The sequence below is a fragment of the Papio anubis genome, chromosome 1, assembly GCF_008728515.1.
Source record: "Papio anubis isolate 15944 chromosome 1, Panubis1.0, whole genome shotgun sequence".
NCBI classification, from domain to species: domain Eukaryota; kingdom Metazoa; phylum Chordata; class Mammalia; order Primates; family Cercopithecidae; genus Papio; species Papio anubis.
In genome coordinates this window covers 49891191-49906208 of record NC_044976.1, presented here as the reverse complement: position 1 = coordinate 49906208, position 15018 = coordinate 49891191, and the positions used below count along the sequence as shown (strand labels likewise).

General features: G+C 37.1%; 1 protein-coding gene and 1 pseudogene across 6 annotated transcripts in view; one reads left to right on the top strand and one right to left on the bottom strand.

The window, feature by feature from the left end:
- EPS15 (epidermal growth factor receptor pathway substrate 15) overlaps positions 1-15018 on the top strand; it is a 162125-nt gene that overhangs the window by 44977 nt on the left and 102130 nt on the right. For all 6 annotated transcript variants that reach the window (XM_021941483.2, XM_021941474.2, XM_021941493.2 and 3 more), the window contains 5 exons: positions 3675-3764; positions 4885-4932; positions 8084-8179; positions 11647-11712; positions 14436-14561. In XM_021941483.2, coding sequence (XP_021797175.1) covers positions 3675-3764; positions 4885-4932; positions 8084-8179; positions 11647-11712; positions 14436-14561 — 426 coding nt within the window. The remainder of the gene's footprint in view (positions 1-3674; positions 3765-4884; positions 4933-8083; positions 8180-11646; positions 11713-14435; positions 14562-15018) is intronic.
- Positions 12148-13204, bottom strand: LOC101001932 (annotated as a pseudogene).

Genomic DNA, 15018 nt, shown 5'->3' with positions numbered 1-15018 from the left:
CAGGAGAAAGAAATAAAGGGTATTCAATTAGGAAAAGAAGAAGTCAAATTGTCCCTGTTTGCAGATGACATGATTGTATATTTAGAAAACCCCATCGTCTCAGCCCAAAATCTCCTTAAGTTGATGAGCAACTTCAGCAAAGTCTCAGGATATAAAATCAATGTGCAAAAATCACAACCATTCTTATACACCAATAACAGACAAACAGAGAGCCAAATCATGAATGAACTCCCATTCACAATTGCTTCAAAGAGAATGAAATACCTAGGAATCCAACTTACAAGGGTTGTGAAGGACCTCTTGAAGGAGAACTACAAACCACTGCTCAATGAAATAAAAGAAGACACAAACAAATGGAAGAACATTCCATACTCATGGATAGGAAGAATCAATATCATGAAAATGGCCATACTGCCCAAGGTAATTTATAGATTCAATGTCATCCCCATTAAGCTACCAATGACTTTCCTCACAGAATTGGAAAAAAAATACTTTAAAGTTCATATAGAACCAAAAAAGAGCCCGCATTGCCAAGACAATCCTAAGCCAAAAGAACAAAGCTGGAGGCATCATGCTACCTGACTTCAAACTATACTGCAAGGCTACAGTAACCAAAACAGAGATATAGACCAATGGAACAGAACAGAGCCCTCAGAAATAATATCACACATCTACAACCATCTGATCTTTGACAAATGTGACAAAAAGAAATGGGGAAAGGATTCCCTATTTAATAAATGGTGCTGGGAAAACTGGCTAGCCATATGCAGAAAGCTGAAACTGGATCCCTTCCTTACACCTTACACCTTCCTTACACAAAAATTAATTCAACGTGGATTAAAGACTTAAATGTTAGACCTAAAACCATAAAAACCCTAGAATAAAACCTAGGCAATACCATTCAGGACATAGGCAAGGGCAAGAACTTCATGACTAAAACACCAAAAGCAACGGCAACAAAAGCCAAAATAAACAAATGGGATCTAATTAAACGAAAGAGCTTCTGCACAGCAAAAGAAACTACCGTCAGAGTGAACAGGCAACCTACAGAATGGGAGAAAATTTTTACAATCTTATCCATCTGACAAAGGGCTAATATCCAGAACCTACAAAGAACTCAAACAAATTTACAAGAAAAAAAAAACCCATCAAAAAGTGGTTGAAGGATATGAACAGACACTTCTCAAAAGAAGATATTTATGCAGCCAACAGACACGTGAAAAAATGCTCACCATCACTCGCCATCAGAGAAATGCAAATCAAAACCACAATGAGCTACCATCTCACACCAGTTAGAATGGCGATCATTAAAAAGTCAGGAAACAACAGGTGCTGGAGAGGATGTGAAGAAATAGGAACACTTTTACCCTGTTGGTGGGAGTGTAAACTAGTTCAACCATTGAGGAAGACAGTGTGGCGATTCCTCAAGGATCTAGAACTAGAAATACCATTTGACCCAGCCATCCCATTACTCGGTATATACCCAAAGGATTATATATCATGCTGCTATAAAGACACATGAACACGTATGTTTATTGTGGCACTATTTGCAGTAGCAGAGAGTTGGAACTAACCCCAATGTCCATTAATGATAGACTGGATTAAGAAAATGTGGCACATGTACACCATGGAATACCATGCAGCCATAAAAAGGGATGAGTTCATGTCCTTTGTAGGGATGTGCATGAAGCTGGAAACCATCATTCTGAGCAAACTATTCCAAGAACAGAAAACCCAACACCGCATGTTCTCACTCATAGGTGGGAATTGAGCAAGAGAACACTTGGACACAGGGTGGGGAATATCACACACTGGGGCCTGTTGTGGGGTGGAGGCAGGGGGAGAGATAGCATTAGGAGATATACCTAATGTAAAGGACAAGTTAATGGGTGCAGCACACCAGCATGGCACATGTATACATACGTAACAAACCTGCACGTTGTGCACATGTACCCTAGAACTTAAAGTATAAGAGAAAAAAAAAAGAAAACTATTTCATTCGGTTTACAGAAGCAGAGGCTACTAAGTTGAGGGTCTCAGAAAGGGCTTATGTACATAGCTACTAAAAAATAGAACATTATAATAATACCAACAGTATTCCAAGTAAATAACCATAATTAAATTTTCCTCAACAGTTCATTCAGTCCTGTGTAATTCTTGTTCAGCTGAATCTTGGATTGGAAGTCTGCTTTTCTGAAGTACATCTTCTTCCAGACTGAAAAGAGTCCTGGAAATCCTGACTTCATCTACCAATATGGTCTGAAAGTCGTGTGATGTCAGCTGAGAAGTCTTTATCCAAAAATCCACTTTTTGAAATGCTAATAATTCAGACTATATCAAAAGTATAGTCGTTTTCATGAGGCTCTAAGACTCTTTGTTGAAGATATATCAGCTTCTGGCCTATAGCTTCTGGCCTTGCCTATGGCAGAGCCTTTAGGCAAGCATCAGAATACCTCAGAAACTGCCTATAGATGACAAAGACTAAATGTTTATATTATTAGGATAACCAAAAGAATGGAATATAGTAAAATTCTTTATTGGGATACAATACATAATTATTTCATAGAGTTTGAACAATGTTTCCCCTGAATGCTTCTATATTTAATAGGTTATGTTGGGTATGGATATTTGTTTTCCATGCTGATCAGGAAGCAGGCAAAGAAAAGGAGTTCTGGAGAATTCTACAGGCAGGTTTCCCAACCCTTCTACTTCCCCTTATTCCAGATTTGAAGGATTAGGCCATGTTTTTCTTCTTTGCCGAGTGCTTGATTTTTCCCATGTTCTACCACTTGAAAGAAAGGTTTTCCATTTTGCTTCTTTGCTAGGATTGGACTGTCCAGAATGCTTTGTACAGTATATGTTTACAGTAAACTTAATCTTTTAACTGAACTGGAAAAACATATCTCACAAGTATACTAGTATCCTGTTACCTTTCCCATGACTTTTTAAAATGTACTTTTTATTTTTACAAATGGAACTTTAGGAAATCTTTACAAAAATGAGGTTTTTTTTTTTTTTTCCCCTGTTTTTTGTTTTTTGGTTTTTTTCTGTTCTTGTGACCTCATTCTGTCTTAAAGGAAAGTCCCCGTTAGTTAAAATGATATGTTCCCTAATATGTTTTAGGAACTTAACAGCTTTAAAAATGTTTCTTCAAGTTTGTTATGGAATCACTGCTGGTTTTAGAGCTGCTGTTGTTTTGATTTGTTTTAAAGTGCTGCAGTTCCTAAGAGTAGGTATAAAAGTGAAAGTTGATTATTGAAAGATGTTTGAAGAGGCACGTGTAACATGTGCAACTATTCCTATTTGTCAAAAGACCTCTGTAGGAAGTGCTTCCCTTTTCTTCCTAGTGCCATTTAATTGGAATTTAAATGACAGCTATAGAAGATATGTGTTGATGTTACAACTCCACGAATTTGCTTTGACATCCTCTGAGCTTCACTTTTCTCATTTGTATAGTAGGGCATGATTAAAAAAACACCTGTAAATTTCTAGTGCTGTCTATATAGTACTCTACTCATATGTCTCTCCACATACTCTTTGACCCATGGTAGTCAAAGGATTCTTGTTCCTTTATGCAAAAGCCAGGTCCCAAATCACAGGGATGGAAGGCAGGTAAATGGTGATAATTTTGCCTTTGTATTTTGTTGTTAACTTATGGATTTGTATCTTTTCAGGTTGATACAGGCAATACTGGAAGGGTGTTTGCTTCTGATGCTGCTGCTTTCCTGAAAAAATCAGGGCTTCCAGACTTGATACTTGGAAAGGTAGTGTTTGTTCATTATAACTAGATTATGAGTTTGTAAGCAATATGTAGTATAGATGAACTGGATTCAAATTTAGAAAGACACCATCAAGAAATTTAGAAGTTAGAACCCAGTCATAGAAACCATTTTAATAATAGGATGAAGGGAATTTGTAGCGTAGTGATTTACCCTCTTGAAAAGTAAGGTGTTTTTCAGATTTTTAGAAACAAACTACTTTTTAATAGGATAAAATGAGGAAGTAATAAGGACATTTGGTGGGGAGAAACAGTGAAGACTGGGAATCTTGCCACACACTCAAACTTGGCTCTATCCGTACTTCCTCTGTTATAACTGTCTCTGTTTAATGTGTGGTGAATAGAGTGGGGGATGAGAGGCTTTAAAAAGAGCACAAAGAGATGGAAAGCCCCTCTCCTGTCTACTCCTTATACATGATATTGATATATATTCAAAATCCTGAAAAATAATCACTATTAATAATTTAATTATTCACAAATAAACATTAATCATCTCAACTTGCACATAGAAAAGAATATCTTAAGGATCCAAAATCAAGAATAGTATGTACATTCTAGTAGAAAGAGCATTGGTGTCAGAGTTAGAACTTGGATTAGTGAAAAAGGCATGTGACTGGAAGTTAGAACTTAGGTTTCACTTCTTTCCCTGGTGACTTAAATGTTCTTGAGCCAAGTCACTTACTCTTATTGGGCCGTAGTATCTTTGTGAAGGGTTGCACTAAATCAGGGGTGCCCAATCTTTTGACTTCCCTGGGCCACATTGAAAGAAGAATTGTCTTGGGCCACACATAAAATACATTAACACTAATAATAGCTGATGAGCAACAACAACAACAAAAAATCATTTAAAAACCCTCTTAATTTATTAAAGAAAGTTTATGAATTTGTGTTGGGCCACGTTCAAAGCTGTCTTGGGCTGCATGTGGCCTGTGGGCTGCAAGTTGGACAAGCTTGCACTAAATAATCTTTAAGATTTCTTTCTACTCTTAATTCTATGATTCTTGTATCTGATTACCAGAGAGCATGAGGTTGTAAATAGCAGAGATTTCATTTATCATTCAGATGACTTTTAAAATATACATTGATATTTTCCCCCTAAATTTCAGATTTGGGATTTAGCCGACACAGATGGCAAAGGTATCCTGAACAAACAAGTAAGTTTCAGATATTCATATGATTTTTTTTTTTTTTGAGTGATTCAAAATAAAAAATAGCCAGCAGGGGTTTTTTGTATTTTGAAGCTAAGAATTGGTTTTTACCAGCATTAGGGTTTTGCCTAGGGCAAGTGTGTAACAATGAAAGTATTTCCAGTCACTAGTTGTTAATAGAAGTCTTAATAGTTAGTGTTAGTTTGGTGACATTGTTCTCCTGGAGTTTATTTTTCTGTCTTTCAGAGAGACTTTGCTCTTTAATTAATTTTCCTAGTTACATAGTGTTATAGTAAAAGTAAATGTTACTAAGTAAGTGTTAAGATGGTATTGTCTAGTAGATTTGAAGATTTGAAAGGAAGCTCTTGGTTAGTCACATGTGAGATGTGAGTATTCTTGTCTAGGTCTTACCCCTGATATATAAACCAAAAAATGGTTTATAAACCAGAATTAAATTCTTGACCAGAATACATAAAAGTGGTTATGTCCAAGGGTGTTGAATACCATCAGTGTACTCTGAAGTTCTGATTGTTGGGGATGGATTTCAGAGTTGTATAAGGATTGAATTCCAAGTTTGCTCAGTGCCACTACTCAAAGTTAGGCCTCCTCCCCACCCCCAGCATAGCTGAAGCAGGATCAAAGCCAGATATTGGAGAAATTTGATGAGAGGGTCAGAATATCCAGTCTTTTAATTAAGATTTCAGGGCTAGATTGTAGTCCCCATTCGAGTCTCTGTGTAGAAGGGCTACTTGGTATATTGGAGGCATAGGAAAACAAAATTCGTATGGGCCCACCTAGGTGCCATGTACTCAGTCAGCAAATATTTGTTGAGTACCTATGATGAACCAGGTTTTAGAAATATAGAGGTTAACATGATAGATGTGGTCACTGTCTTAAGGTTTTACAGTGAAATAAGTTTTTTACTTATAATTCTTGGAGTTTGGATATTGAGTTTGAGTTGCCTTATTACTTCCAGGTGGCTGGATTTATGAGTCTGCAGTTAAACTTTGAATTTCCATTGGAGGCATAGTTTTTTGTTTTGTTTTGTTTTGTTTTGTTTTGTTTTTTTTGAGACAGAGCCTTGCTCTGTCACCCAGGCTGGAGTACAGTGGCGTGATCTTGGCTCACTGCAACCTCTGCCTCCAGGATTCAAGTGATTCTCCCATCTCAGCCTCCTGAGTAGCTGGGATTACAGGCATATGCCTCCGCACCCGGCTATTTTTTTGTATTTTTAGTAGAGATGGGGTTTCACTATATTGGCCAGGCAGGTCTTAAACTCCTGACCTCGAGTGATCCACCTACCTTGGCCTCCCAAAGTGCTGGGATTGCAGGTATAAGCCACCTGCCTGGCACAGATTTTTAAGTTAGCATATGAATGAAAGAAAAGAAACCAATACTTAATGAATTTCCATGTGACAAAAATGACACTAGGCACTTTCCTCCTGCAGCATGGTTTTTATTTTGTTGCTCATAATACATTGCAAGGTAGGTATTAGCCCCCCTTTTATGGAAGGGTTTTAGCTTGCCCATGGCCTCACAACTATAAGTAGCAGAACTAGAATTTAATGGAAAATTATTTCACTTCATAGCCCATCCATACTGTGGTAATAGACTTGATTACTTAAGAGTAATTGAATCTCAAATAGAGTGAGAAAAGAAAGAGGGTCGTGTTAGAATACTTAGAATACCAGCAGTTAGAGAAGACATTGACTCCAACAGAAGAGACTTGAAAGGTCAGAAGAGACCTGGGAGGGATTTGTGAAGCTGTTTGGTGGAGGAGAGCTTCCAGGAGGATACTTTCCCAGGCTGCAGAGAGAATAATCAGGATGAGGCTTTTGTTTGTTTGTTTGTTTTAGGGCTGTTTGGTAGCTGGGAAATTATTTGTGACATAGGCGGTAGTTTTTCTAGCTAATCATAGGAGTTGAAGTCAGATTGCGCAGAAGGTTGTGGAATGAATGAGAAGAAAAGGGGATATCTTGAAATAGCATTTTTTCAAGACTTGAGTGAAGGCAAGGGATTGTAAAAAGCAGACAATCTGCAAGGTGGTAAGAATGGGTTATGAATTGGGTATGAAGGGTGTAGGGGAGAGTACGGGATTTGAGAAAAGTAGGAAGGGTTGATTACATCAGCAACTATACTAGGGTACTGACAGGTTGGACAAATTGTAACTGGAGTAAAGACTTTTGTTATCATGTCTATTCCCAGACACTAACTCAGAACAGCTGAAAACCAGTTGCTTCAGCTTCTTTGCATTTATTTATTAAGTTTTGGACTAAGACTTCAACTGCTAAAAATCCAAGGACTTTTGGGAGAGATTTATAAGTATTTTGAAGTTAAACTGTTACGTAATGTTTTTTGATGTTGCACAGTTATTTTCTGTAGTTTTTCTGGAATCACAGTGATTAAGTCATTTGAATTACTATCCCAGTTTCAAAATTTATAATCTCATAATCCAGAGATGACTTTTCATAACATTTTAGGTATTATTTTCTTCTGGGCTTTTTCTCTAATTCTTTTTTTCTCATTTAAATGATAAAATACATCTCTTAATATCATTAAATATTATTTGTATTTTTTTGGTTTGTCTGTTTTTTTTGAAACAGAGTCTCGCTCTGTCACCCAGGCTGGAGTGCAGTGGTGCGATCTCAGCTCACCGCAACCTCTGCCTTCCAGGTTCAAGTGATTCTCCTGCCTCAGCCTCCTGAGTAGCTGGGTCTACCGGTGCATGCCACCACACCTGGCTAATTTTTGTGTTTTTAGTAGAGACGGGGTTTCTCCGGGTTGGCCAGGCTGGTCTCGTACTCCTGACCTCAAGTGATCTGCCCACCTCGGCCTCCCAAAGTGCTGAGCTTACTACAGGTGTGAGCCACTGTGCCTGGCCCTAAGTATTATTTAAAACATTAGTATTCTGTATGGTTTCCACTATCTGTATGTATTTTCCCATTTATATTATTAATAATGATTCATAAATATTAGGAACATCTTTGTAATGGGATTTTTCTGCAAGATATTTTTGAAGCAAATATGCTACTTGTTGCTACATAAGACCTCTGTAGTAATTAAGAATTGTTTTATATTTTTAGATTGTAAGTATGTGTGCAGGTAGGTAGGTAGGTAGAGGGAGAATGCTCTTAACATTCATACTTTTCTTTCTTAGGAATTCTTTGTTGCTTTGCGTCTTGTAGCATGTGCCCAGAATGGATTGGAAGTTTCACTAAGTAGTTTGAACCTGGCTGTTCCTCCACCAAGATTTGTAAGAAATGCTTTTAGATTTAAATTGTATTTAATTTTTATGACACCACGTTATTTGAGAATTAAAAGTAATATATTAAAAGGAATTTTACCTTAGGCCATTTTACTCAGCTACTTGACTTTTTTTCCCCTATTGGCTACTGCTGTTTTTAGTTAATTTCTTGTGTATCCTTCCAGAGTTATTATATGTATATGTAAAAAAATATAGGCTGGGCGAGGTGGCTCATGCCTGTAATCCCAACACTTTGGGAGGTAGAAGTGGGAGGATCACTTGAGCCCAGGAGTTCAAGACTAGCTGGAAAACAAAGTGAGACCCCATCTCTACAAAAAAATCTAAAATTTATCCAAGTGTGTTGGTGTGCACGTCTGGTCCCAGCTACTTGGGAGGCTGAGATGGGAGAGTCATTTGAGCCTGGGAGTTCAAGGCTGCAGTGAGCTATGATCACACTGTTGCTCTCCAGCCTGGTTGATGGCTCAAGACACTGTCTTAAAAAAAAAAAAAAAAAGAAAAGAAACATAAATACTTATTTTCTTATTTTACGTTAATTGTAGCATGCTATATATTAATGGTCCCCAACCTTTTTTGCACCAGGGACCTGCTTTATGGAAGACAATTTTTCCATGGACCTGGGAGGGATGGATGGTTTCAGAATGAAACTGTTCCACATCATCAGGCATTAGATTCTTATAAGTAGCGTGCGACCTAGATCCCTCACATGCGCAGTTCACAATAGGGTTCGTGCTCCTATGAGAATCTAATGCTGCTGCTGATCTGACAGGAGTTGGAGCTCAGGCCATAATGCTTGCCCGCCAGCTGCTCACCTGCTGCTGTACAGCTCAGTTCCTAACAGGCCATGGACGGGTACCAGTTTGTGGCCCGGGGATTTGGGGACTCCTGCTATACACATAATTCTATACCTTTTATAAGTAGCTTCTTAAGTTTTAGAGGTATTTATATATAATTACATAGAAGCTTCCACTTTGTTTTTTATAGCTGTGTAGTATTTCTTTGCTTGTGTTTATGATTAACTTTCTATTGATAGACTTTTAGGTTATTTTGAATCTTTCATTATAAAAAAAATGCTGCAGTGAATAATAACCTTGGACATATGTTATTTTGCATGTGCAGGAATGTATTTATATGTGTTAATTCCCAAAAGTAGAAATGCTGTTCAAAAGTTTTTGCCTTTGTAATTTCTATGTATTTTGTCAACTTGCTTTCAGTAGTTCACCCTCCCTCCAGAAATTGTTTGAGTGCCTATTGCTATACACTTTGGCTGGCATACTTTGGTTAAACTTTTAGATCTTTGTCAGTTTGATAAGTGACAGTATGTAATTTTAAATTTATCCTTTTGGTTTTATGGAGTGAGGTTGAATAGCTTTTCTTGTGCTAATAATAGCTTTCTTATAAGCTTTTCTTATGTTTACATTGCCTTTATGTGAATGTCTGTTTATACCTTTTGCCCATTTTTCTTGGTTGTTGCTCTTTTACTTATTGAATTCTAGGGCCTGTTTAATTATTAGGACATTAACTCTTTGTATGAGTTGCAAGTCTTTTTTTCCTATTATGTCATTTGTCTTTTTTTTTTTTTTTTTTTTTTTTAAGAAACAGGATCTTGCTATGTTGCCCAAGCTAACCTTGAATTCCTGGGCACAAGTGGTACTTCTGCCTTAGCCTCCCAAATAGCTGGGACAATTGGCATGTACTACTGAGCCTGGCTTATTATTGTCTTTTGTGTACAGGTTAAAAATTTTTATTTTTTATTTTTTACATTTAAGTTAGTATTGATGTAGGATGTGAGTGCATATTCTATTTGTTTTTGTTTTGTTTTGTTTTGTTTTGTTTTTTGAGACAGTTTCGCTCTTGTCACCCAGGCTGGAGTGTAGTAGTGCAATCTCGGCTCTCTGCAATCTCCACCTCCTGGGTTCAAGCGATTCTCCTGCCTTAGCCTCCTGAGTAGCTGGGTTTACAAGCACCCACCACCACATCTGGCTAATTTTTTTTTTTTTGGTAGAGACGGTATTTCACCATGTTGGTCAGGCTGGTCTTGAACTCCTGACCTCAGGTGATCTGCCCACCTTGGCCTCCCAAAGTTCTGGGATTACAGACGTGAGCCACCACGTCTAGCCTAGATTCAATTTTATATTTTTTCAGGATGGCTACCCTACAGAAAGTATAGTCAATACAGTTTATTAAATAATCCATCCTTCACTTCCTGTCTCTTCATTCCCTTTGAAATGCCACCTCAATTGTGTGCTAAATTCTCATACGTATTTTGATTGCTTACTGGATATTTTTTGTTCTTACCTGTTATCTATTTATCCGTACCATATGCTGATGTTACATTGTTTTAATTATCACATTTGGTGACATGTTTTTTAAATCTAGTATGCCTAGTTCTCCCCACCTCACTCCTTTTTTTCCCCAGGTATTTTATGGCTCCTCTTGCTTGTTTTTTGTTTTTTTAAATTTTAAGAGATGGCCTCATTCTGTTGCCTAGGCTGGAATATGGTGCTGCGATCATAGCTCACTGTTACCTTGAACTCCTGGGCTCAAGTGATCCTCCCAGTAACTAGTTGCTTGTTTTTAAACTCAACATTTTAAAAGTTTTTGGTCTGCATACTAAGAATTTAATTCTACTAAGGTTAGAGAATTTCTCCACTTTTATGTTTAGGCATGTAGTCAGAAGGTTAATTTAGGGATTTGTTGCCTACCTGCATTATAGTCATACATGGCTTAACAACAGGGATGCATTCTGAGAAATGCATCATTAGGCAATTTCATCATTGTGCAAACATCAGAGTGTACAAACCTAGATAGTATAGCCTACAGCATACCTGGGCTACATGATATATAGCCTGCTGCTCCTAGCCTAGGAACTAACACAGCACTGAATACCACACTGTACTGAATACTGTAGGCAATTGTAACATGATGGTATTTATGTATTTAAACAGAAAAGGGGCTGGGCACGGTGGCTCACACCTGTAATCTCAGCACTTTGGGAGGCTGAGGCAGGTGGATCACCTGAGGTCAGGAGTTCAAGACCAGCCTGGCCAACATGGTGAAACCCCATCTCAACTAAAAATACAAAAATTAGCCGGTTGTGGTGGTGCATTCCTGTAGTCTCAGCTACTCGGAGGCTGAGGCAGGAGAATTGCTTGAACGCGGGAGACGGAGGTTGCAGTGAGCCGAAATCGCGCCACTGCACTCCAGCCTGGGTGACAGCAAGACTCTATCTCAAAAACAAAACAAAAGGAACACCAGAAAAGGTACAGTAAAAATACGGTATTATAATCACTTTGTTTCATTGTTACTTAGATGGTCTGGTAAATGTAAAATAGTGTCCTATGTGCATTGAGATCTAGCATTTTGTATGAATATATTTAAATCCAAAAACCATTTTTTATTCATTGCTTCTTGATGTGAGAATTTCAGTTCTTCTTGTGCTTTGTTTTCCTCTGTAGCATGATACCAGTAGTCCTTTGCTAATCAGTGGAACCTCTGCAGCTGAGCTCCCATGGGCTGTAAAAGTAAGTAAACTTTGTAACTGTTCTCTCACCCCTTCACTGCTTCCTATCCACTCTCTCTCTACCTCTGAAATATATTGCTATCTGCATTAGACTTTCATATATATGTTTAAGGAAAGGTAGGGGAGATGATGTTACTGGTGTTTCTGAGGAATCTTTCGGCTCTGTCGGTTGTTTTGTGACAGTATTGATCTAATCGTGTATCTGTTATAATGTAAAGAAAAATGGTGATGTCATAATCCTATATTAACTAAAATATTTGATTAAAAGATAGTTTACCCCACTGGTATTATTTCTTACTTGAAAATTCTGGTTAACTATGTATTTTCTATATGACTCTAAAACAAATAATTCTTTTTTTTTTTTAGGCATTTTTTTCTTTTTTATTTCTGTACAATTAAAATAAAATAAGCATTAGTACGATTTTTACAAATATTATTTTAATGAAGCTGGTACAGACAATGTCCATTTAAAACCCATATCCCAGGCCAAAAAGTACAAATAAAATCAAAAAGAGCAGTGTTCTGTTGTATTCATTTCTGCATGTATAGGTTTATTAATTGCTAATGAAAATTAGAACTTTCTGGGATCTTCTGACAAGATTTTAAAAAAATCTTAAAATGCCTTTTCTTCAGTGAAGCCATCTTTGGAGTTAGTCATTACTCTCACCTTGTCTGTCATCTTGACTTCAACCTGATATTCCTCTTCTTTGGTCCAGACCCTCAAATTTTAAAAGTAGCTTCAAGTTAAGGAAAGAGCATTTTTCCACAGTTCAGTTCTCTGAAAAACTTCCATCTCCCACTGAAAGTCACAGTCCAGGAGTGAAGCAATCACATGCTAGAACATCAGGGCCAATTGGAAAGTCGTTATGAACACTTGCGTTGGTCGATCTTATTTATCACCACAAGCCTGAAAATGCAATGTCCTGAAAAAGGTGGCCTCTCTGTGCACACGTAATTTTTAAAAAGGAGAGGGTAATATGAAGGGGACTGAGGCTTGACCACCCAAAATCAGCACAATGGAAACAAACAATAATGAATAATGAGCACTATAATTCAAATTACCAGATGTTTCAAAGAGATGGGGTGCCAGTTTTCAATTCCGTTTTGAACACCATGTTACAAAAGAACTATTTTTAAAAATAAAAAAGGATTGAGGGAAAAGAAAAAAATAAAAAGAATATCTAAACTGTTGAATGACCCCCCGTTTGTTCCTGATAAACTTCAATCACATCTTCTTCCTCCATTCCCAGTTCTTTTGGAGTATGATTATCAGCAATTCTCTGACCCTCAAAGGAGATACCTGATTGAATTCATTGGAACGCCCTGTCTTTGACAATATGATTCTAAGAGTTTCTTGAGATGTGTTGTCATTTTCACTTTGAAGTGAATCTCACTGCTATCCTGTCCAATGACTTTGAGTTTAATATATTCACCTTCCTTCTTATCTCCCAAGTCCTCAGTTGAAGGTTTTGCCTCCTGGTCAGACATGATGACAGTAGCTTCACCCGGGGGTCTCCGCACAGCAGCGGCCTTGGGTAGGCAGAACCTCGCTCTGGGGTTTACAAATCCGTCTCCCTTCCCCACAGCACAACACCTTAACAAACAATTATTTATGAAATCTTTTTAGAAATAGGTATTTTGCATTATAATTTTTCAGAGCCAAATCATATCGTACTAGATTTTTAAAACTTGTAATCTGAAAATGCTTATACTATAGCAGATCAAATGAGCTTTGATAAATGTGTACAGTTTTTTTGAAAACCATTTTTATTTGTATGTCTTTGTATGCTGTGGACTGTGCACTAAGTTTTAAAAGTGTGGGAATATGGCCTTGACTGGGCAAATAATGAAGAATAGTTTTTCATGTTATTCAAATAACTTAAAATTTTAGGAGATATCTTGTTATTGACAAGAAAAAGAAATATTGCTTTGGGAAAAATGGAGAAATCTTGATGTTTACTCCTGTAGTAATTATTTTATTTTTAAAAATTTATTTGTGGCTCACGCCTGTAATCCCAGCACTTTGGGAGACTGAGGTGGGCAGATCATGAGGTCAGGAGTTCAAGACTAGCCTGGCCAATGTAGTGAAACCCCGTCTCTGCTAAAAGTACAAGAAAATTAGCTGGGCATGGTGGCAGGCACCTGTAATCCCAGCTTCTCAGTAGCCTGAGGCAGGAGAATCGCTTGAACACGGGAGGTGGAGGCTACAGTGAGCCGAGATAGCGCCACTGTGCTCCAGCCTGGGTAACAGTACGAGACTCCTTTTAAAAAAAAATTTTTTTTTAATTTATTTGAACTGTACCTCATATCATCTTTAGAGAGTCATGGAATGTCACTAATTAGCTGTGTGTTCTTATAAAAGTTACTTTTTTGCTGTTGGTCTATTTAAGTGAGAGGGTTGGACTAGATGTTTTTCAAAGCCCTTCTACCTCTGAAATATTTTGATTCTAACCCAATAGTTGGAAAATAAAGATGGAGTTCCAGCTACAAAAACAATGGGCAACACTAGACTCTTGGGTAAAGTCACTTTGAAATTACTGTTTCCTGTGTATTTTTTTCTTGCATATCTTTACAATGAATATTGTATTTTGATGAAAGTGAAAAATGTTTTCTGAAAGGTAGTTTAAAAACATATGTAGTCTATTCTTTAAGGACTTGGTTTTTATAACTGTAGTTAAATCCTTTTCTCTATTAGTTAACTTGTGATTTTGTTTTTTATTGTAGCATGAAGATAAGGCCAAATATGATGCAATTTTTGATAGTTTAAGCCCAGTGAATGGATTTTTATCTGGTGATAAAGTGAAACCAGTGTTGCTCAACTCTAAGTTACCTGTGGATATCCTTGGAAGAGTAAGATATTATTTACTCCTAAATTTAATTTTTATGTGTTTTAATTTTATATCTATAATACTAGGAGCATGTATAGCTCTTTGTTAAAAATGTACAAATCTTATTTTAAAGTTGTATCATTACAGGATTTTTTGTTTTCTGACTTAATGTATAAAATTATTGCCAGCTTATTTCTGTATTTGGTTATTCCCTGTAAAAATGAGTGGTTGAAATTAATTACATATGTAAGCCCCTTAAGTAGGTCCTTTTTTAGTTTGTGCTGTATACTCTTGCCCTTCTATTTGCTTGAGTTAATTTCTAGAGACCATCAGTATTTTATGTCTGCCATTTACTCTGTGGCTGTATCATGGTGTCTTGTTGTAAGGAATAGTTTTATCTCTGAAACCGTAAATTCCACTCTGTAACTTGTACTTCCGTCTTTATAGAGCTCTTTTCCAGAAACTTGCAAGACTAATTC